This window comes from Schistocerca gregaria, chromosome 3 (genome assembly GCF_023897955.1).
Source record: "Schistocerca gregaria isolate iqSchGreg1 chromosome 3, iqSchGreg1.2, whole genome shotgun sequence".
Lineage (NCBI taxonomy): Eukaryota > Metazoa > Arthropoda > Insecta > Orthoptera > Acrididae > Schistocerca > Schistocerca gregaria.
The window spans coordinates 272,354,476-272,378,801 of NC_064922.1; the positions used below are offsets into that span (position 1 = coordinate 272,354,476).

A 24,326-nucleotide genomic window follows, 5' to 3' on the forward strand; every position below is an offset into this window, starting at 1 on the left:
TGTAAAAACAATTTCCCTGGAGATAATTACTTCCCATTGCAATGTGCATAAACATTTATCTGTTCCTTATGTTCAAATAATTTTCTTCAAAATCATTCATACATGTTTTCTTATTTATGTTGTAAGTAACATACAAATGTCTGACAAACCCTCTTACTTGAAGGGCGTTAGTTCTCCTCAGAAATATTATTGGAGAAGGAAAAGAATCTACAATTAAACATACTGCTAACAATGAGATCATTAGAGGCTGAGAATGGAACAGAAAATCAGCATGGGGCCTTATTGCAGGAATTCTTCTGACAATAGCTTCAATTAATTTAGAATATGTTATAGGGGAAAAACACACCAAGATGCTAAATGGGAATTTGAGCAATGCTGTTACTGAATATAAATCCAGAACTGAATCGGTGACTGGTCTCAAGTAAAATTGCTGCCTGTACCACTAAGGTGCTGTCCCAAAGGTCTTTCAGACAATGGGAAATTAACCATAACAAAAAGGCAGCTTTTTCTCTTGTCCCCAATCTTCTCTAAACTTGAAGCCTAATAGCTATCTTCTTTCCTTTCTCCCATGCTGCTTCTAACATAGCTCCTGAGGTTGCACACTTTCTACACAAATCATAATTTCTGTATACTATACTTATTATTGGTCAATAATGGAAAAGTCAGGATGTAAATGAAGATAGATCACCACTTATCAAATACAGGAATGATTGAGCAGACACGATCACAAAAAAGGCAGAAAACTGACTGGCTTTCATACAAAGTTTTGTGTGTGTGTGTGTGTGTGTGTGTGTGTGTGTGTGTGTGTGTGTGTGTGTCTCAAGTCTGATGAAGGACTTTCACCTGAACATTAGGCAATTTTTCATGTCTGCTGCTAAGTACCTTCTCCATTTGATTAGTAGTGATTTCCACCCTTTTTCCTCCAATTCCAATTTGTCTTGATGAAACAGGGATGTCCGAGTCTGGTGGTTTCCCCATTTATTAAGTAAGTCAATCACGAGCTCTAATTACATTTTATTTTATTTCTGCATGTTTCAGACTATCTACCTTTGTGCTTCATGAAAACACACACACACACACACACACACACACACACACACACACACACACACACACAGAGAGAGAGAGAGAGAGAGAGAGAGAGAGAGAGAGAGAGAGAGAGAGAGAGAGAGAGAATGGATGAATATTGACAATTACTGATTTAATGCAAATGCAAAGATTAAATAGCATTCAATTAGAACAATCTTCACAATACTGAGGTTCTTAAGTATATGCTAATTTATTCAAAAAAATGCAAAAATTTACATACAACTACCTACCTATCTACAAAAGAGAGACAAAAATGAGAGACAGGAACAAAGATAAAGAGTGAAGATACACTTAATGATGATAAAATCATAGTGGAGTAAACACACATGTACACATGCCCTTTCATAAGTAACATCCTAATCTTGTGCCTTTAGAGCTAAATTGTTCTTCTTGAATAGATGATAAAGAGGAAATTAAAAGAAAAATGGCACATGTATGTGTTAAATACAAAAGTATGCTATTTGCTCAAAATACAGATGCAAGTTAACAGCAAATACATTCTCGGACATTCTCTACCTTTATGTCACTCTTGATACACATGTGTGGGAAGGAATTGCATTTCATGTGCCATTTTCTCACGTCTTACGAGTCTTTCTTTTTTCTTTTGCTAAGAAGAAACATGTCTGCTTCTCAGTCTGTTCATCAACTAAATACAATTTTCATTGTAACCACTTTAATCTTTTTTGTGCCTTTCTTCCTTGTAATATTATCTACATATGAACAAACATATTTACAATATATTTTTACAATAAAGACAATTTGTACAAAAGTTTGTGATGGCAGTTATGGCAAATTGATATTTGTTTACAAAAGGTGGGGAAAGGAACTAAGAATAAAGAAATGCAAAAAACAACAAAAAATTAAAGGATGTTAACTGTAACTATTTTCCACAAAATTTATAGACATATGAATGAAATCCACACATTTGCTACTAGCATTTTTTAAAATAAATATTTCTGACAAAGAAAACCTCAAATAATAGGAACCCCATGATAATGTCACAAAGTATAATAAAAAAACTTTCCATTTCCTTGTGTTAGAATAATAAATTTGTCGATTATGGGAAGGACAATGTTTTACACTTCTTTTAACAACAATCAGCTATATTATGGTCACTAATACTATGCCATGGACAACACTTTCAACATGCAGAACAACATTAAAACTACCCAGAGAGTATAAAAATAATACTTTGAATAGAGTTGCTGTGTACAGGTCAGCGCAGATAGATTTTTACAAACAAGCAGCATATATTACTAGCATAAGGTTAAGAACAAGCAATGAAATTAATCACAGTGGGTAAAAATAAATCAGAAAGCCTTGTACAAAGTAGGTTTCTTTCCATGCTATGTTTACAGTCCAGAAAATGCATGCAAGCAGTGACATGCAGATCTTCATGAAGCAGGCGTTGGCAGACCACAAAGAATGCTTAGTGAAGTTCAGATAAAACTGGCTCATAGTTTCTCATATGGCTGACTTGAAACAACTTCTGAAAAAACAAAAATCAGGAGAAAAACATGATGGTTAAGAACACCACAAATTGTAAGTTGTAAAAGAATGTTAAGTCATGGTCTTGGACAAGAAGTTCAGACTCAAATTAACTGTTTTTCATATTAGATCAACAAACAATGAAACCATGGAGCCATCCATAAAAATGAAGTAGTACAGCACATAATATTGGTAAAGAACTGTTTGGTGTATCAGTTATATAAATTAATAAACTTGTTGAATGATGACATCATCCTCTCTTCCCAAGATATTAAGTCTCTACTATTTTCGCCAGTATTTGATATAATGGCTGTATCATCATTCCAAACTGCCGATTGGACACAGCAATCTGTTTAGTTATTGTATTTTTGCAGTTATCTGGTGAACATGTGTAGACATTTCAATTTCAAAATAATAAAATATCGAAATGCAAAAGTTATCCATTTGTTTCTTCAAACAGATCTTGAAATGAATCATAAAACTGAATATCAATGAAACACACACACACACACACACACACACACACACACACACACACACACACACACACACACACAGTGGAAGGAATACATTAACACTATGTGATCAAAAGTATCTGGGCATCCCCAAAAACATACATTTTTCATAGTAGGTGCATTGTGCTGCCACCTACTGCCAAGTACTCCATATCAGCGATCTCAGTAGTCATTAGACAATGTGAGAGAGCAGAATGGTGTGCTCCGTGGAACTCAATGGACTTTGAACGTGGTCAGGTGATTGGGTGTCACTTGTGTCATACGCCTGTATGCGAGATTTCCTCACTCCTAAACATCCCCAGATCCACTGTTTCCAATGTTATGGTGAAGTGGAAATGTAAAGGGACATGTACAGCACAATAGCGTGCAAGCTGACCTCATCTGTTGACTGAAAGGGCCTGTTGACAGTTGAAGAGGGTTGTAATGTGTAATAGGCAGACATCTATCCAGACCATCACACAGGAATTCCAAACTGCATCTGGACCCACTCTAAGTACTGTGACAGTTAGGTGGGAGGTGAGAAAACTTGGATTTCATGATCGAGAGGCTGCTCATAAGCCGTATATCACGCCAGTAAATGCAAAATGGTGCCTTGATTGGTGTAAGGAGCTTAAACAGTGGAAAATTGAACAGTGAGAAAACGTGGTGTGGAGAGACTAATCATGATACACAATGTGGCAGGGTGTGGGTATGGTGAATGCCTGGTGAATGTCATCTGCCAGCGGGTGTAGTGCCAACAGTAAAATTCAAAGGTGGTGGTGTTATGGTGTTGTCATGTTTTTCATGGAGGGGGCTTGCACCCCTTGTTGTTTTGCATGGTACTTTCACAGCACAGGCCTACATTGATGTTTTAAGCACCTTCTTGCTTCCCACTGTTGAAGAGCAATTCAAGGATTATGACTGCATCTTTCAACACAATCGAGCACCTGTTCATAATGCTTGGCCTGTGGCGGAGTGGTTACATGACAATAACATCCCTGTGATGGACTGGCCTGCAGAGAGTCCTGACCTGAATCCTACAGAACTCTTTTGGGTTGGTTGGTTGACTGGGATTGAAGAGACCAAACAGCAAGGTCATCAGTCCCTTGTTTCAAAGGTGGTCCTTTCAGATGGACTTACATCTCAGAAGAGTCATAACGATAAAAGGTAAGAGACTACATATAGTAATAGTAATAGTAATAATAGTAGTAGTAGTAGTAGTAGTAGTAGTAGGAATAATAATAATAATGATGATGATAAAAACACAAAAGTGCAGTAGTGTTGTCAATGGTGAAAACAAAAGGAGGGAAGTCAGCAAGTCAGCAACCCCAAAGCTAAGCTAGAGGCAGGAAATATCCCTCCTCTGATGCAGTACAGGCAAGACCACCTGCTATTCAAAAGCGTTCAACTGCTAGAATGTAAAAGGGCGTATTGGAAAAGGAGACTAGCCAAATCTAAAACGCAATAAAAACAGAGGAAAAGGGAAAGAAAAGAGTATCTTGGCCAGGGAGGGGAGTCAGGAATCTCCAAACACAGCTTATAGTGGGAGACACCCCAACCATCACCACCCTGCCCCTACTCCAGAGGGAGATTGAAAATTTAGAACTGAAAATAAAAACCACTTTCATGGAGGAAACTGAGAACCAGTTCAACCATCTGGAAATCATCTGCCAATATTAAAGGTAAAGTGCGGGGAAGTCTGTACTTAGTACGCAGAACAAAAAGAAGGGGACATTCAAACAAAATGTGGGCTACCGCCTGGAAGGCTCCACAACCTCAAAGTGCGGGTGGCTCATTATGCAAAAGAAAACTATGGGTCAGCCTGGTATGGACGATGTGGAGTTGACACAGGATGGTTGACTCCTTTCAGGAAAGGCGGAAGGAAGAACGCCACGGGACAGGTGTCACTTTAAGCGCACGAAGTTTATTAGACAGGGAGGTAACCTCCCAAGAGTTGGCCCACGATTTTGCGAAGTGGGATTTGATACAAAGCCGTAAATCCGCTGCAGGAGGGGTTACAAGGAAGGGAGAGGGGAGGGGGGGGGGGGGGTAAGTGACTGCTCCCCCAGCCAAACGATCAGGAAGCTCATTACCTGGGAGACCCACATGCCCAGGGACCCAAAGGAAGTCAATGGAACAAGCAGCATGGTGAAGATAAGCAAGACAGTCACAGATGGCCGAGACCAAGGGATGGCAGGAAAAACACTGTTCAATAGCCTGAAGGCCACTCATTGAGACCGTACATAACAAAACGCATTTGAGTTGGGACTGTTTTATTGGGAAATTGCCATCAATTCCGCAGTAAACACCCCACATGCAGGAGATGATTTTCCATGCCAACAGAGGAAGTGAAGGCATATCCCACATGATCAGCAGATTTAGAGCCATCGGTGTAAAAAACAACAGCATCCCAAAACTCCCATAAAATTTGGCGGAAAAAAACAACAAAACACCATCGGGTGAACGGAATCTTTCGGACCCCAGTGGAGATCTATCCAAATCTAGGGCCGCGGAACTAACCAAGGGGAGTGTGTGTGTGTGTGTGTGTGTGGGGGGGGGGGGGGGGGGGGGGACACATGGGAGGCAGGGCAAAGAAGGAAGCTGAAAATCACAGCGAAAAGACACAAAGCGGAGCCCAACTGGTAAACACACACAAGGGCGGGGGAATCAAGTGAGCGACATCCTTGCTCTGGGAACAGGATACAATAGGAAGGATGAGTGGGAGAGGAATGGACAGCGATTGCATAAGAAACTAGATGTTGAGACCACTGAACAGAAAGGGGGGGAGGATCCCAGATTCAACCAGGAGACTATCAACAGGGCTAGTAGGGAAGGCACCAGTGGCCAAACAGATACTAGGATGGTGGACCGCATCCAGGAGGCACAGTGTGAAAGAAGCAGCCGAACCATAGTCCAAGCAAGACAGCACTAAAGCCCGATAAAGGAGGAGAAAAGTGGAACGATCTGCACCCCTAGAGGCCTATCTTCAGAAGTCTGATATGAGGCAGCCAAGTGAGCTTGTTGTCAAAAAGAAGACCCAGGAAACGAAACTGTGGGATCACAGGTAATTGTGCATCACAGTAGAGCTCCGGATTGGGGTGGACCGTAGTATGGTGACAGAAGTTGACCACCCGAGATTTTAAAGGAGAGAATTGAAACCCGTGTGAGTGTGTCCATGCAAAGGCACGACGTATACCACCCCGGAGCTGCCACTCTGCAGAGGCCACCGAAGAGGAACTAACCCAAATGCAGAAATCATCCACATACACAGCAGGGGTGACCAAAGGACCGATGAAGGCCACAAGTCCATCTATAGCAATGAGGAAAAGAAGTACACTCAATATGGAACCCTGTGAGATGCCATTCTCCTTGGTCCACAGACAACTAAAAACAGTACCAACCCAAACCCTGAATGACTGATGGAACAGGAAATGGCTGATAAAAATTGGGAGTGGGCCCCGAAGACCCACTCATAAAGTGCAAGTACGATATGATGGCGCCAAGCCAAGCCATGTCATGTCATAGGCCTCGTGAAGGTCAAAAAATACTGCTGAACTGCGGATTCCAAGCAAAGTAAATGATTGGATTGATCCGAGACCATCTCTCTTGGAAGCCAAACAGGTAAGGGGACAACAGATCCCGAGATTCGAGGACCCAATTGGGCTGATGGGCTACCATCCTTTCAAGTAACTTGCAAACAACATTTGCCAGATTAATTGGCTGATAGTTATCGACAAACAGGGGGTTCTTACCAGGCTTAAGGAGGGGAACCATGATGCTATCCCTCCATTGAGCAGGTAAGTCACCCTAGAGCCAAATACAGTAAAGCACCCGGAGAAGATGTTGTCATCGTGGAGCACTGAGATGTTGAAGCAATCAGTTATGAATGGAGTCTGGGCCAGGGGCTGTATCATGAGAAGAAGAAAGTGCAGAAAGAAGTTGCCATTCAGTAAAAGTTTCATTGTAAGATTCTCAGTGACAAGGGTAATACATAAGATGAAAGCTTCAGCCCACTGTTTCTGGTGAAGGAAAGCAGCCAGATAGGAGGCTGATGCTGATGCTGTTGCAAAATGGTTCGCAAGACGTTCTGTGAGAATCAATGGGTCTGTGCAAAGGCCATCTGGGAGGGCAAGGCCTGGGAGGAGAGAATGCCGATGGCAAACTTGGAGAGAGCAAAGTGTAGCCCATACCTGCAACATAGGAACAACGCACCCGTTTGCTCCGTTTGGTCAAGTAACAGGCTTTGGTACAGAGGCGTTTAAGGGTCATAAGATTGTCAGTGGGTGGGTGCCTCTGCCTCTTAAGATGTTGCAAAGCTTGACAGGAATCACAGATGACAATGGCAATGGCAATGGCCGTACTCCACCAAGAGACTTGCCAGTGGTGAAATGGTCCAAATGATCACGGGATAGCAAGGCTAGCACAGCGAACAATCACATCAGACACATCACGTAGGACCTCATCAATACAACCCAACAAAGAGGGAGAAAAAACAACCTGTGCAGTATAGAGGCCAATGGGCACATTGGAAAGACCAACGAAGTAACCTGTCCATCGGGGAGTGGGAAGGGAGCGAGAGAATCAATGGGAAGTGGTCACTATTGCAAAAGTCATCGTGTGGCAACCAGTGTAATGAAGGGAGGAGGGAGGGAGAAGAAAGAGAAAGATCAATGGCAGAAAAGGTACCATGACCGGCATTGAAATGTGTAGACGAGCCATCATTAAGAAGGCACAAGTTGTTGTTTGCAAAAAACTGGTCTATGCGAAGACCCCGAACATATGGAAATGCACTGCCCCAAAAGCGATTCTGAGAATTACAATCCCTGAGAAGGAGGAAGGGAGGAGGAAGTTGCTGAAGAAGGGCAGCAGGTGTAAGAATACTGTCAGGAGGGGGATAAAGATTGAAAACTGGGACCCCAGAGTCCAGGTGGACCCTAACAGCAATCACTTCCAATGTAGTTGGAAGAGGAATCCATGTTCTAGCAACATCTGTAAGGGCCAACGTACAAACACTACCAGAGGCCTGCAGGGGGCCGACCCAAGGAGGGCTGTGCTGCAAAAGGAGCCAGCTACAGCAAGATCTGGAACAGAGAGAGAGAGAGAGAGAGAGAGAGAGAGAGAGAGAGAGAGAGAGAGGAGGGGGGTGGGGGGGGGCGACCTTGGGGCCCACATACTGTGGTTCTTGTGGTCGTCGTGTGGCAGCAGACCTTTGGCCTGGAAGGTGCTGACAAGGGGAGGTCCCGGGAGGGTCACCCTTGACCGGCAGATGCTGAAGAAGTGGGACACTTCTCTGGCTAGGGAGGGCAGGATGAAGATGTGCATACTTTCTACGAGCCTCAGTGTAGGATAAAAGCGATCAAGGGACTTATATTCCTGTATCTTCTTTTCCTTCTTATAAGCCGGGCAATCTGGTGAGTGTGGAGAATGATTGGCATGGAAATTAAAACACATAGGAGGGGGACACAGGAACTCCCCTCATGGAGTGAACATCCAGTCACCACAGAGAGGGGTCAGCGAACAGTGGGAAGATGTGTCCAAAGCCAAACACTTAAATAGGTTGTGGAATGTATGGCTTCATGTCACATCGATAAACCATAATCTTGACTCAGAGAGGGTAACCCTTTCAAAGGCCAGGATAAAGGCACCAGTATCAATGCGATTGTCCTTCGGGCCCTTCTGAACGTGCCAAACAAAGTGAACACCCTGCTGTCCTAGATTGTCCCCAAGTTCCTCATCAGTTTGAAGAATGAGATCCCTGTGAAAAATTACACCATGAACCATATTCAAAGACTCGTGGGGGGTAATCGACACAGGAATTGTGCCAAGATGGTCACAGGCATGAAGGACCGCAAACTGGGCAGCTGAAGCAGTTTTGAACAACAACGAACCCAATCGCATCTTGTTCAGAGAGTCTATTTCACCAAACTTGTCTTCAATGTGTTCCACAAAAAATAAAGGTTTGGTATTGGTGAAAGTATCCCCATCAGTCCTCGTGCAAACCAGATAGCGGGGGGAAAGGTTTCACGCCTAGCCGACAAGACTGACCCTCCTCCAACCCTGTGGCCATGGAAGGGAAGGCCGAAGGGGCAGAAGAAGCAGCACTAAAAGAATCAGTTCCATTCAAAGAGACGGCCGTAGAAGAACGACTAGAGTTCTGGACCCCATAAGCATTTCATTTGCATAGCGTCCAGCCTGATACCACCCACTCCGATCAGGGGCTCTCCCCACGGGTGCCACCCAGCCACAGCTAGGGCCATCTGGCATGGAGGCCATTGCTGGGAGTTCTGATGCTCCAGGATGACATGCAACCACTCCTAGGCTTACATGAGGAGATCACAGCTCAGGTATCAGAAGTGTGATCCCTGTGTTTTCAGGGGGCTCAACCAAAAGGGTACATAGTGACCCCACCACAAGGGCTGGCTACTGTTCTGGCTGCGTACCTTAGTATCAGACAACAACATGAAGGAAAAGATGGAAGGAACTAGGAGCGCACACTCTGGAGACACTAGGTAAGGTGCTCTTCCCCAAATGGCTCACACTACAGGAATTTAGTAATGGAGGTCAAACCCCAGAGGGGGACCAGAAGATGCCAAACGGATGAGGTAATTACTCACCAAAACTAAATCGCAAAGCCAACATAGCTAGGAGGATAGCGGGGCCAACATAAACAAGGACACCAAGAGAGGAAGAGGAGAGGGCAGAGGGGAAGGAGCAAGGACAGGAAAGGAGGGGAAGGGAAAGGAAATGTAGCCCAGGAAAGAAGGAAGGTTGCAATAGCTCGGGGCCCCGTGCTCGCCACACATGTACTCGTGAAAGGACTGTGAGCCCCCTGGGGGGAACACTTTTGGGATGTTTTGGAACACCGACTTTGTGCCAGGCCTCATCAACAGACATCAATACCTGTGCTCAGTGCAGCACTCTGTGAAGAATGGGCTGCCATTCCCCAAGGAACCTTCCAGCACCTGATTGAACGTATGCCTGAGAGTGGAAGCTGTCATCAAGGCTAAGGGTGAGCCAACACCATTTTGAATTCCAGCATTACTGATGGAGGGCGCTAGGAACTTGTAAGTCATTTTCAGCCAGGTGTTACTTTTGATCACATAGAGTTTGTTGATTGGTTACAGAACAATAACAATATGCAATGCTGACACAATGAACAGTGGGCCATGCAAACTGTGCATTGCTCTTCAGATGAAAGCAAGCAACAAAACCAAACTCTTTCAAGATGTGGAGGACAGGCTGCTAGTAGCTACTGAATGCAGTGGGTGCAACTTGCTACAAACTGTAGCTCATGTCAACACAAATTATGCCTTCTGTCTGGATTCAGAGGCCATCCTCAGTTCCCCCAGACACTGAATTGGTAAAGACTCCTAGTGGAATGGAAATACGGCTTGTAATTTGCAACACCAATCACGGTACTGTGGTTAGAAGCCAAGTGGAATACTTAAACCACCCTTAGATATGGGTCTGATGCTATCCATTGCTCGAGGGAAAATATTAAGCCTGCATTTATTAGTACAAGTAACACTACATACCACATTACTTTTTAAGAGGAACACCTTCAATGGCCTAATGGTTTACATGTACTGTTCAGAGACAGTAAATTAGCCACAATAAGTATAAATGTGAACACTACGTCAGTTAACTGCAACAGCATTCATGGTAAGGACTCAGGATTTGTTTAATCTGTTAAAATTTTCTACACATGTTACAGTGATGGGGAGGGAGCCAGGGCAGGGTATCCATACAATAGTTTGTGTGTGTGTGTGTGTGTGTGTGTGTGTGTGTGTGTGTGTGTGAACAGCCATAAAAAGTTGCAGCTCCGACCCTGTTAGAAACTGTCACACAGATGACTTGTAAATCATTTTCAAGAAAGAAAGCACCTGACTACACTATGTTTCTTACTTTCACTGAGAGCTGAGGTTGAGGGGGGGGGGGGGGGGGGGTGCAGCTTACCTCTGGTTATGGTCAACCTTCGCTGGAAGACTTATAACTTATATGATTAAATTAGGTGCCGCGGGCAAGGGCCCTTTCGGAGTCTCTTACTTGAAAATTATGTCAAGTGATTAGTGAAGAAACAGATTATGATTGCAATACCCTTGATTTTATGGTGACAAATACACTAACTGTTTGCTTCAACTGATGTAGAGGATGAATCAGTACTCATAAGGTACCAATGGCTATAAATTTAAAAAAGAATGTTCAGAGTTTTACAAATATGTGTGATGATGAAAGTTATGAGGGATGGGCAAAGACTCGCCATGGTTCAGTAACCATGCTATAAAGTTGCTATGAAAGCAGAGAGAGTATCATAGATTCAGAGTCAGTCTTCTTAACAAACCAAGGATAAAAGAATTCTAAATGCAATGTAAAAAAATCTTAGGCCAAAACATTTAATCCAAACTCATGGTTTTTTTTTTCTGTGGAAGATCATAATAGCACCTTTTCTTTCAATTGTTATTAAATGAATAACAAAAGACATAAATTGAGGTCAGTGATCGCGGAATAGAAAATCAACTAAAACCTGTTACTAAGCCTTATACTATACCTTTATTTTGTTTTGTATTTATTTCATAGCAAAAATGTTTTTCTCCTCCCCCCCCCCCCCCCCCCCCCCCCACCCTCCCAAATGCTGCTGTTTTCATTCTCTTCTCTCCTTGAATCACAGCCCACACACATTTCCAGACATTTGGGCACAACATAACATTTGTTTTAGTAGTTTCAAATAATTAATCTGGAGCATAACATTAGAATGTCTATGAGTCCGCTTGCAAATGATGTTCTTGTAAGTAGAGGAGTCAAATTCTGAAAAATTTAGTCATATGTGAGAAGTCCTGCTGAGGATTTAGCATAGTGCAGGGACAGTTAGTTGACCATCATCACAAACAAGTCTAACATACTGCACACAAATAGACAGAAAGACCTGCTATTGTTCAGTTACATAAATGTGTTCAGTTACATAAATGGTGATCAGTCGTTAAACCAGTAACAACAATAACTTAACTAGCAGTATGCTCTGGAGCAACCAAAACTGGAATGAAAACAAATTAGTTGTAGGAAAAGCAGGTCCACTAGAAGAATCTTTAGGAAATTTAAGTCAATCACAGAAGAAAGGGCTTACAAAACCTTTGTTTGTCTGGGTATTGCTCATCAATCTGTGACCCTTACCAGTTAGACCCAAAGGAGGAGATAAAGAATACAATAAGAACTGCAACATATGAGGTGTGATCAAAAAGCAACAGGACTTTTAATTTCACAGGCTTTATACATCTGATTTTCAAAATTATTTTCTCTTGTTGGCACACATGCTCCTGATGTACATTTGCATTTTCAGTTGTTCTGAATATCTAACAGTGGAAAAGGTTATATGCATTTCTGAGTGGTCGTCAAATATTTACTTTTGAAAAAGATGGATCAAAGAATTTGCATTAAATTTTACTTGAGAAATGGAACAAAGTGCAGTTCTGCATCTGAAATGCTGACTGTGGCTTCTGGTCAATCTACTAGGAGAAAGATACGAGTTTATGAGCAGTTTAAACATTTCAAAAGGGTCGAGAAGATATTGAAGATGATGACCACCCTGCACACCCTGGCACATCAATTACTGATGACAATGTGGAAGTAGTAAAGAAAACAGTTCTGGAAAAATCGCTGAATAACAATCAGAGAGGTTGGTGATGATGTCAGCATATACTGTGGCTCACACCAAGCAAATTTTTCAGATGTTTTGAGCATTAAATGTGTATCAGCAAAGTTTGTTCAGAAACTGTTAAATTTCGATCAAAAATGGCATTACATAGACATCACTCAGGAACTGCTGAATGAAGTCGACAGTGATCCAGAACTTCTAAAGAACATTATAACATGTGAAGTAACATGGGTATATTAGGTATGATGTTGAACCCTAGGCCCAATTGTCCTTACGGAAACTGCCTGAAGAGCCTAGACTGGAGGAAAAAAAATCACATATGAAAGTTCTTCTCACTATTTTCTTTGATTAAAATGGCTCAGTGCATCATAAGTTCCTGTCTCATAGTCATACAGTGAATAAGTAATACTACCTGGAAATTGTGTGTTGTTTGCGTGAAGCAATCTGATTTAAAAGACCAGAAGTGCAGCAAAACCAGTCATGGAAATTACATCACTACAATGCTCCCACTCAACTCAATACCTGTTTGTGATTTTTTTGGCAAAAAACAAAACTGCTATGTTGCATCAGCCATCGCATTCACTCGACATGGCCCCCTGCGACTTCTTACTATTGGTGAGTGGAAGAGAACCACGACAGGAAATCGTTTTGCCAACATTGGTGATTTAAAAGCAGAACTGCTGAAGTAGCTGAATACCACAATGAAAAACGAGTGTCAGAACTGCTTCCAAGACTGGAAAAAGCACTGGCACAGATGTGTTATTTCTGAGGGGAATTGTTTTGAAGAGGACAAAGTAGTTGTTGATAAAACAGATTCTATAAGAAAAAAAATGCTGTTGCTTTTTGATCATAACTTATATTTTAACATAGATGTATTTTGTGAGTGCAAGAGCTTTACGGAGATGCTCCTCCAATTCCTATGGCAAATGCTAAAAGAGAAGTTGTTCATCACAAGGAGGTTTACTGTTAAATTTCTGCAAGCTGACTTCCCAATGAACCACATATGACATATATTTTATTGCTCACTATACATCTCATAAAATGACTTTGAAGGAGAAATTTGAGATCATATGGAGGCTTACTCTTAGTAATTTTTGTGCATCAATTTGAATGGAATAAGATAGAAGGAAATGACAGTGGTATTCGAGGTATGCTCCATCACAAATACCATAAAAAGTGGCTTGTTGAGTGCAATTTTAGATTAATCTAATACAGTGTAGAAAACATTCTAAAAACGTATCCAAACCAGAAAATTAATATGGTCTGTGCAATAGTTTCAACTCGACATGACACTCATAGCCTGGTACTTAATGTACTACACTATTTCACAGGCAAAGAAATTAAACATAAAAAATCTTAGCAAAAGGTGAAAACCTATTACGAATGCACAATTTCTGAGTTCAGGAAGGCAATAAATAACAAATGAGAGCTAAAAATATGGTGTAGGACATCAACGCAGCAACCAATAATGGAACAATACGAAAAAGAAAATTGGCCAGCTTAGAGTAGAACTTGCACACTGAGGGTCCTGTACAAACTTAATTATGTATGCAGACAGTTGATCTATAACAGGATTTGATGACACTGACAGTTTTTACCTGTTACTGACATTGATATTAGCAAAATATTTGTCCCTGGGATTCCAAGACTTACGAGAAAGTTTTAGTTTCAAGTTTGAAGTAGGATAACAAATGACAAAAGAAATATTTTTTCATGTGATATAATTACGAGTTAACAATTCCAGATTATTGCATTTACCCGTTAAGTGAAACCCTGCTTCTTACCGAATTTCATGATTCTAGATCAACAGGAAGTACCCTACATCGACATCTATACTATGCAAACCACTGTGAATTGCATGACAGAGGGTATATCCCATTGCATCAGTTATTAGGGTTCCTTCCTGTTCCAGTCATGTACAAAGTGTGGGAAGAATGTTTATTTCAATGCCTCTGGGCATACTGTAATTCTTCTAATCTTGTCTTCATGATCACTATGCGAACAATACGCAGTGGGTTGTAGCATATTCCTAGAGTCATCATTCAAAGCATTCCCAGAGTCATCGTTCACAGCACATTCTCGATACTTTATTCCTATTTGGTACTGCTCCCACAAATATGAGCAACATTCTAAAACCAGTCACATGAGTGATTTGTACGCAATCTCCTCTGTAAATTGGTTCCACTTCCCCAGTATTCTACCAATAAAACAAAGTCTACCATCTGCTTTACCCATGACCGAGCCTATGTGATCATTTCATTTCATGTCCCTAATAAATTGTTTCAAACAGGTATTTGCAAGAGTTGGCCAATTCCCACTGTGACTCACTGTTATGGTCATAGAAAACTTTCTTCTTTTATTTGTGAATTGCACAATTTTACATTTTTGAACATTTAAAGGAAGTTGCCAGTCTCTGCACCACTTTGATGTCTTGTCAAGATCTGACTGAATATTTATGCAGCTTCTCTCAGACAGTACCTTGATATAGATAACTGCATCACCTGCAAAAAGCTTGATTTCACTATTAATATTGTCTGCAAGGTCATTACTATACAACATGAATAGCAAGGGGCCCAACAAACTTCCATAGATCATACCCAAAGTTACTTCTACATTCGATGATGTCTCTCCACCCAAGATAACATGCTGTGTCCTCCATACCAAAAAGTCCTAAATCCAATCACAAATTTCACTTGATACTCTCCGTGATCATACTTTTGACAATAAGCATAGGTGTGGTACTGAGTCAAATGCTTTGCAAGAAATACTGCATCTACCTAACTGCCTTGATCCAACACTTTCAGTATGTCATGTGAGAAAAGTGAGAGTTAGGTTTCCCACGATTGATGTTTTTTGAATCCACGATGGTTGGCATGCAGGTGGTCATTCTATTTGAGATACTTAATTGTGTTTGTGCTCAGAATATGTTCTAAAATTCTACAACAAGTCAATGTCAGGAATACTGGATAGTAATTTCGTGGATCACTTTTATTACCATTCTTGTAGACGGGTTGACCTGTGCTTTTTTCCAACAATTGGGCACAGTTTTTTTGTGAGATAGATCTATGATAGATTATAGTAGGAACAGGGGCTAACTCAGCCACAAATTCAGTATCAAATCTGACAGGCATTCCATTGGGTCCTGGAGCTTCTCCAGTTTTTTCAGCTGTTTCTCAACATCACTGACACCAATACTCATTTCATTTATCTTTTCAGTGGTATGAGGATTAAACAAGTGCAATTCTCCTGGGTGTTCCTTTGCAAAGGAATATTTGAAAACAGAGTTAGGCATTTCAGTTTTTGCTTTGTTACACTCAATTTCAGTTCATGTGTCATTTGCTAGGGTTTTGATGAGTGAGTTTTTGAGTGACAAAAATGTGACATGCATGGCTGTATCTTTTGACTGAATTGACTTGATGCTTAAAACTTTTACATCGCCAAAGGACCATAGACCTTACTATCCGACAGTAATCTGAACTTCATATGTCTCCCAGTTCCTGAGAGAAAGGGTTCTTAAAAATGTGTCAGACATTGAGAGGCAATTTCTTAACAGCTTCATTTTATTTTGATGTTCATTTCATGTATATATAATCTATTTCAAGACAACATTGTCTCATCTTCAAATATCTGTTAGGTGCGCTTTATGAAATGAATGCTGTCAGTACTGTAAATGTTGTTTCATCTAGGAAGGAACCCTAGTCTGCCACAAAGTTTGATAATTCATGCCAAACACTTCTACCCTTTGTTGTCAAAACAAAAGTCTCAGTCACATAATATCTTCATCAAAAAGAAAAAGCCATGCTGGTTGTAAATGTAGCAGGAAGGTTTTTCTTTCCAGTGTATGTAATAATAAGTTTAGTAAGCTAGAGTTTAAATTCCTAGTGATACTAAAGAGATTAAACTTTCAGAATAAATTCTGCTACTCCAGTGTTGTAAGAAGATTGACCTTACGTCACTTCCCAATCATCAAGACTTTTCATAGAGTACTAAAAAAATGTAGAATATAATAAAGAATGCCAGACTTGAGTACCGATGGAATATGAGCCCATTTTCAATGCACATTCACCTAGTTACTTTTTTTTTCAGGGCATCATATGCTCGCATTGCAAAACCAAATATAGTTTTTATGTGGTTTAAGCACGTTCTTCCTAATGAAAGTGGTTTAAGAGGGTTTGCAGAAGAATATTTTTTTGTAAAATTGGAACAAAAATAGTGATTTTTGGCATCAACTTTGCCCTCAATCTGTAAACCATTGGAAAGCAGAACAACATTTTATATTATATTGTGCTATGTTAGTAAGTTATTATGTGCAAAGTTTCAGGCTTATCCCACAATTACTTCTGGAGATATAAAAAGCCAAACATCGCATTTTTTCCCCAAATGTCTATTTTTTCAGCTGACTTTGCTAGATCTTGTCATTTTTTAGTGCCTTATACAGAGTGTTACAAAAAGGTACAGCCAAACTTTCAGGACACATTCCTCACACACAAATAAAGAAAAGATGTTATGTGGACATGTGTCTGGAAATGCTTAATTTCTATGTTAGAGCTTATTTTAGTTTCATCAGTATGTACTGTACTTCCTCGATTCACCGCCATTTGGCCCAATTGAAGGAAGGTAATGTTGACTTGGGTGCTTGTGTTGATATGTTGTGACTCATTGCTCTACAGTACTAGCATCACGCAAGCACATCAGTACGTAGCATCAACATGTTAGTGTTCATCACGAATGTGGTTTTGCAGTCAGTGCAATGTTTACAAATGCGGAGTTGGCAGATGCCCATTTGATGTATCGATTAGCACGGGGCAATAGCCGTGGCATGCTATGTTTGTATCGAGACAGATTTCCAGAATGAAGGTGTCCCAACAGGAAGACGTTCAAAGCAATTGATCGGCGTCTTAGTGAGCACGGAACATTCCAGCCAATGACCCACAACTGGGGAAGACCTAGAATAACGAGGACACCTGCAATTAACGAGGCAATTCTTCGTGCAATTGACAATAACCCTAATGTCAGCAACAGAGAAGTTGCTGCTGTACAAGGTAATGTTGACCACGTCACTCCACAGGTACACTTCTGCAAATGGTTCATCCGACGTGTCAATCCTCATTTCAGTGCAAATGTTCTCTTTATGGATGAGGCTTCATTCCAACGTGATCAAATTGTAAATTTTCACAATCAACATGTGTGGGCTGGCGAGAATCCGCACGCAATTGTGCAATCACGTCATCAACACAGATTTTCTGTGAATGTTTGGGCATGCATTGTTGGTGATGTTTTGATTGGGCTCCATGTTCTTCCACCTATGCTCAATGGAGCACGTTATCATGATGTCATACGGGATACTCTACCTGTGCTGCTAGAACACGTGCCTTTACAAGTATGACACAACATGTGGTTCATGCACGATGGAGCTCCTGCACATTTCAGTCTAAGTATTCGTACGCTTCTCGACAACAGATTCGGTGACCGATGGATTGGTAGAGGCGGACCAATTCCATGGCCTCCACGCTTTCCTGACATCAACCCTCTTGACTTTCATTTATGAGGGCATTTGAAAGCTCTTGTCTACGCAACCCCGGTACCAAATGTAGAGACTCTTTGTGCTCATATTGTGGATGGCTGTGATACAATACGCCATTCTCCAGGGCTGTATCAGCGCATCAGAGATTCTAAGGGTGGATGCATGTATCCTCGCTAACGGAGGACGTTTTGAACATTTCCTGTAACAAAGTGTTTGAAGTCACGCTGGTACGTTCTGTTGCTGTGTGTTTCCATTCCATGATTAATGTGGTTTGAAGAGAAGTAATAAAATGAGCTCCAACATGGAAAGTAAGCATTTCTGGACACATGTCCACATAACATATTTTCTTTCTTCGTGTGTGAGGAATGTAACCTGAAAGTTTGGCCGTACCTTTTTGTAACACCCTGTATGCTTGCACTGCAGAACCAAATATAGTGTTTTAGGAGGTATGGAATATGGACTCTCTAATGAACATGGTTTAAGAGAGTTTGCAAAAGACTTTTTTTGTAAAAGTGAGCCAAAAATATTGATTTTAACATTATTGGAAAAATTTTCAACTTTTCCCTTAATTTGTAAACTGCTGAAAAGCAGTGGGAGAATGAAATTTTCTATTCTAAGGCCTCGCATTGGTAAGTTATTAAATACAAGGTATCAGGTGTATCCCACACTTACTTTTGGAGATATAAAAAGCTAAAGTTCACTTTTTTTGCGTCTATCATTTTGGCTGCTTTGTTTCAAATTATCCATATGCAAGTTGCTCAGGAAATCCTTTTTTATTATTTTACTTAACACAGCTCAAGAAGTTGTATTCTATGGCCCAGTTTTGTTTCTTTGAAGACAATATTACGGGAGATATTACATCTCAAAGTTGTTGAAAACTTACAGGTGCATTGTTGGTAGCTGTGCTGGGGGTCAAACAAATGACCATATCTATGGAAGTACTCAATTAACAATTGTGAAATTCTACTTATGTTCATTGTGGACATGTGTGATTGTTCACACAAAATTTCATCAAAATTCGTAATGGTCACACATGAACATCTAGTACACTTGGCACAGAATGACCCCTTTTCTCACAAAATCACATAAAGAAACCCGCCAGCTTGTACAGCTAATGGTTCCCTTGGCTGCTTTCCCTTCATCTAAACACTTTCGGACATATCTTCCATCTACAGTTACCTGCCTGGTCTCAGTAATATAAGCAGGATTTGGCTTTAATAGTAAAAAATTCATGAGTTACTTCTGTGTAGAATGAGACATTATCACATGTGTTAACTTTTAGAAAGTGGGACTCTTTCATGGTAAGTGATTTTACTGTCACTGCTAAGTAGACCCATTTCAGGTTTATCAAAGTGCAAACTGTGGATATTCTATACTATTTATTTATTTTTAAACCAAAAACTGATTCATAAAATGGATAAAAATACAACTAAATCTATGGTTTCTGTTTACATTGATATAATGAACTTTCTTTGCAATTTTTTTATTGATCATTTCACACCAAATTTTGCCTAATTACAATTCTCATATTTCATTTGTCAAACAAAACAACTTTCATTGTTAATCTCTTTCTCAGTTTCAACCATCTAAATATCACAGTGGATGCATAAGGATGAGTGTGTACAGCAATTATGTATTTATGATTTTGTTCAATAAATAATAATTATATTTTGAATAGATTACAAGATGGCTTTCAGACTGTAAGAAATCAACAATTTATTCTTTTACTGTATGTATCTGAGCACGAAGTGGATCAATTCAAATAATTATAACAACAAAAATAACCAATAACTGATAATATAATGTAAATGGAAAAAAAATACTACTCAGCAAGTGGCAGCAGGGACACATACAAAAGGATTTGGCTTTCACAAGCTTTCAGAGGCAGTAGCTCCTTCTCTGGAAGAGGAAGGAAGAGAGGTGAATGAAAAGGACTGGAGAGGTTTAGAGAAAGGGGTACAGTTTAGAAAAGTCACCCAGAACCCCAGGTCAGGGGAGACTTACCAGACAGGATGAGAAGGAAAGACTGATTGTTGGGGGACTGCACCCGAATTAAAGTAAATTGAGGCCAGGTGGGTGGTGAGAACCAAGGACACGTTGTTGTGCTAGTTCCCACCTGCAGAGTTCTAAGAAACTGGTGCCTGGGGGAAGAATTCAGACGGTGCATGTGATAAAACAGGCACCGAGGTCATGACTGTCATGTTGTACAGCATGCTCTACAACAGGATATTGTGTGTTGCCTGAATACACCCTCTGCCTATGCCCATTCATCCTGACTGATAACTGCATGGAAGTCATGCCAATGTAAAAGGCTAAACAGTGTTTACATAACAGCTGGTATATGCCATGTTGTTTCACAGGTGTGTCTCCCTTTGATAGTACATGTTCTGCCATTTAAAATGCTAGAATAGGATGGTCCCTGGGGTAGGAGCCAAAGGGTTGGGAGATGGGTGCAGAATGAGCACAGGTTCCGACGTGGATATTGTGGAGACTGGGAGGGCAACAAAAAGATATTCTAGGTGAGGTGGGCAAAATCTCAGCAAAAATCAACACATAATATCCTGCTGCAGTTGTACAACGTGACAGTCATGACCTCAGTGACTGTTTCACCACATGCGCCATCTGTATACTTCCCATAGACACCAGTTTCTTAGAACTCCACAAGTGGGAATTAGCACAACAACATGTCCTTGGTTCGCGCCACCCACCTGGCCTTAACTTACGTTAATTCCTTCCGTTCACAGTAACTACTACTTTCTTCACTCCATATCAGTTTTCTGCATCTTTTATTTTCTGACTTAGCTATTTTTCATCGTTCCTCCTTCCACCTCTGTTGCATCCAATGCACTTAGTTTCTCACTCTTATCAACATGTGCACGATGTTTTAGTAGCAATCTCTGTCTTGCATATTACCCTGTCTTCCACCTTTAATCTCTTAGGTTTTCAAATCTCATCTAGTGCAGTCTTCAACAGTTAGTCTTTTCTTCTCATCCCGGGGTTCTAGGTGACTTTTCTAAGCTGTACCTCTTTCCCTAAACCTCTCCAGTCCTTTTCCTTCACTCCTCTTCCTTCCCACTCAACTCTTCCGCTATAAGAAGTAGACACTGGCTCTGAAAGCTTGTGAAAGCCAAATCCTTTTGTGTGTCCGTTCACCTGCAGTAGCTCGGTGAGCAGTTTTTTTTATCTGTCCGTTTACATAATTCAAATTACATATTTCAGCTAATTTGGAGATTTGACATGTAACAAGATACTGATAAAAGTAAGAAGATCTACTACAAACATATCAAGTTATGCTCAGCATTTTCATCATGAAATGATCATCTGATACAAGTCTGTAAAGCAGAAACTCAGTAATACTTTTAACTGGTTTTCAGTTATTGTCATTTGGACTGCACCAGATTATCCAAGTGTTTATAAGAACAAACAATGGAAAATCCAGGATGGAATATAACAGTATCATGAAAATCAAAGTTGCTACTCGCTATATAGTGGAGACACTGAGTCACAGAAAGGCACAACAAACAGACTGTCAGAAAATTAGCTTCAGGAAACAAGGCCTTTGCCAAAATCACACACACACACACACACACACACACACACACACACACACACACACACACGCACACGCGCACGCACACACACACGCGCACACACACGCGCACACACACGCGCACACGCACACGCACACGCACACGCACACGCACACACGCGCGCGCGCACGCACGCACGCACCCACTCGCGAGCGCGAGTGAGCGACCTAGCTAACTTTCCGACAGTCTTTTTGTTGTGTCTTTCTGCAACTACCCTTTTCATTATACTAATAAGAACAAACTTATTTACAGAATGCTATCAAACTGTACAAATGGATGGGAAAAAAAACATACCAAACAGTTTGCTACTTACTTAAAGTGAGAAAATCCAACAAAAAAATTAGTAAAATTGTGATATCTTATAATGGAAACCTAAGAGAGCTGTTCTTAGTGATGGCTAAAAATACTGCTGTTTCTCATGCCTAAGTTCTTTGTCTTATCTTCATTTTGCACAAAATGTAGGCTAAATTATATCATGCAGTAACCAGTCATAAATGACTGCTTATTAACACACAAAGAACATATGTGTATACCAGCTGGTACTGAAAAGATTTCTATTACCTGAACTATACTGTGTATACTGTTGATACTGTGGATGGAAATTGTGAATTGCATCTGTCATTATGTCCTTTGGATTCATTGTTTCCTGAAAGAACAGGCAAAAATGTATTAATATGCAAACTGTATCTAATGTGGAATAAGTAACCAAAAACAGTGCACACACAGTGAACCATCACATCATGTCTTTAAATGGTAAATATACAGACAAGTAAAAGATGGAGGGTAAACTGCTGCAAAAAATGGAACTTTGGGTTGTGTTCAGGATAAAATAATGTAAAATCCTTGGTAGAACATTAACAACTGAATGAGTTAAGACAACCCAAACAGTCACTGTATAGGTTGTCTGGTTTGCTTATTTTGGGTGTCCATAAGTGACAGATGTCATTAAAATATTTACAGATAAACTATTTTTCTACAAAATATTAGTTAAAACTTACTCTCTCACATTCATATCAACTCAAGCACACAAAACCTAAAACTGATAAAACAGTTTTAGTATTAAAATATACCATATGAATTTGGTATTGCATCAGTCATTGGAGATGATATGAAAGTTATATTATTGTTTAAGAATACAAGGAAAGTCACATACTGATGATGTGTCAAATTATAATAAAAAGTGACAGGGAACATCAGCACATCAGAAGTCAAGCACTACTTAATTAAAATATACAACATGCTGTGCTGATATCCCAACATACACTAACGTATGCTGTGACATCAGCACAACATGTAAGAGGCCTGTTCAAAATATTCTGGAATATTCGTAATTTCACACAAGCCACATATTGGAGCGAAATGCGGTTGGCATCTCTGCACGTGCCTGTGTTTAATGTTTAACTTCCAGAAGTTTCATTGTTGTATGTCTGCTCAGTTTGCGAATTTCGAGATGGCAGAGTTAGAGGACCAACGTGCCTGCATTAAATTTTGTGTGAAACGGAAGAAAACCTTTACAGACACACACCCAATGATGCAGGAAGTGTATGCTGATGAGTTCTTAAGCTGTACTATGTGTTATGAGATTCACACAGTTTAAAAAATCGCCGTAAGGAAGTTAAAGATGACCTTCGTTCAAGATACCCTCTGATGCCTACCGACAAAGCTCATGTCAGGAACATAAACAAAATTGTGCCTGCCAATCGAATACTGACTGTGTGAGAGACTGCAGAAGAATGTAACATTTCAGCTGGTTCATGTCACTAAATCCTGACACAGCGTCTTGGAATACGCCATGTTGCTGCCAAGTTCGTCGCAAGGCTCACAAAGTCAAGACCAGAAAGACCTTTGCTTCACAACCTGTGAAGAGCTTTTGGATTGTGCACATGAGAACAAGATGTTCCTTAAGAGAATCATAACTGGCGATGAGATGTGAGTCTATGATTATGATGTTGAGACCAAGGTTCAATCTTCACTACGGGTTGGGATAGCTTCTCCAAGACCAAAAAAAGCTCATCAGGTCACGTCACAGCCATCCTGATAGTTTTCTTTGACTTTTAAGGATTGGTTAATCATGAATTCATGCCATAGGGACAATCTGTTAATTGATGGCACTATCAGGGCATATTGCGATGCCTGAGAGACAATGCGTGAAGGAAATGGCCTGAAATGTGGTGAGACAATTCATAGCTCTTGCATCACTATTAAAGCACCAACACATTCATCCTTTTGGTGTGCGACTCCTGCTCAAAAAGCGAAATCACTGTACTGCCTCATCATCTGTACTCTCCAGACCTGGTCCCTGTGGACTTTTTTTAATTTCCAAAGTTAAAAATTCCATTGAAAGATGAAGTTTTGCAACAATAGACGAGATAAAAGATAATTCACAGATGGCACTTCGCACAATCCAACACAAGAGGGCTTCTAAGTGTGCTTCCGGAAGTGGACACAGTGTTGGGAGCGATTCATCTATTGAGGAAGAGAGTATTTCGAAG

At 40.6% G+C, this 24,326-nt stretch overlaps 1 protein-coding gene across 2 annotated transcripts in view; it reads right to left on the reverse strand.

Moving 5' to 3' along the window:
- Nucleotides 1-24,326, reverse strand: part of LOC126354663 (transmembrane protein 184B) — a 129,144-nt gene that overhangs the window by 39,812 nt on the left and 65,006 nt on the right. The window contains exons 9-10 of one of the 2 annotated variants that reach the window (XM_050004447.1): nucleotides 22,396-22,480; nucleotides 1,256-2,578 (exon numbers count right to left, since the gene is read on the reverse strand). In XM_050004447.1, coding sequence (XP_049860404.1) covers nucleotides 2,544-2,578; nucleotides 22,396-22,480 — 120 coding nt within the window. In that variant the 3' untranslated portion in view covers nucleotides 1,256-2,543. Of the gene's footprint in view, nucleotides 1-1,255; nucleotides 2,579-22,395; nucleotides 22,481-24,326 lie in introns of those variants that run through there. The other variant, XM_050004446.1, reaches the window with a different exon arrangement.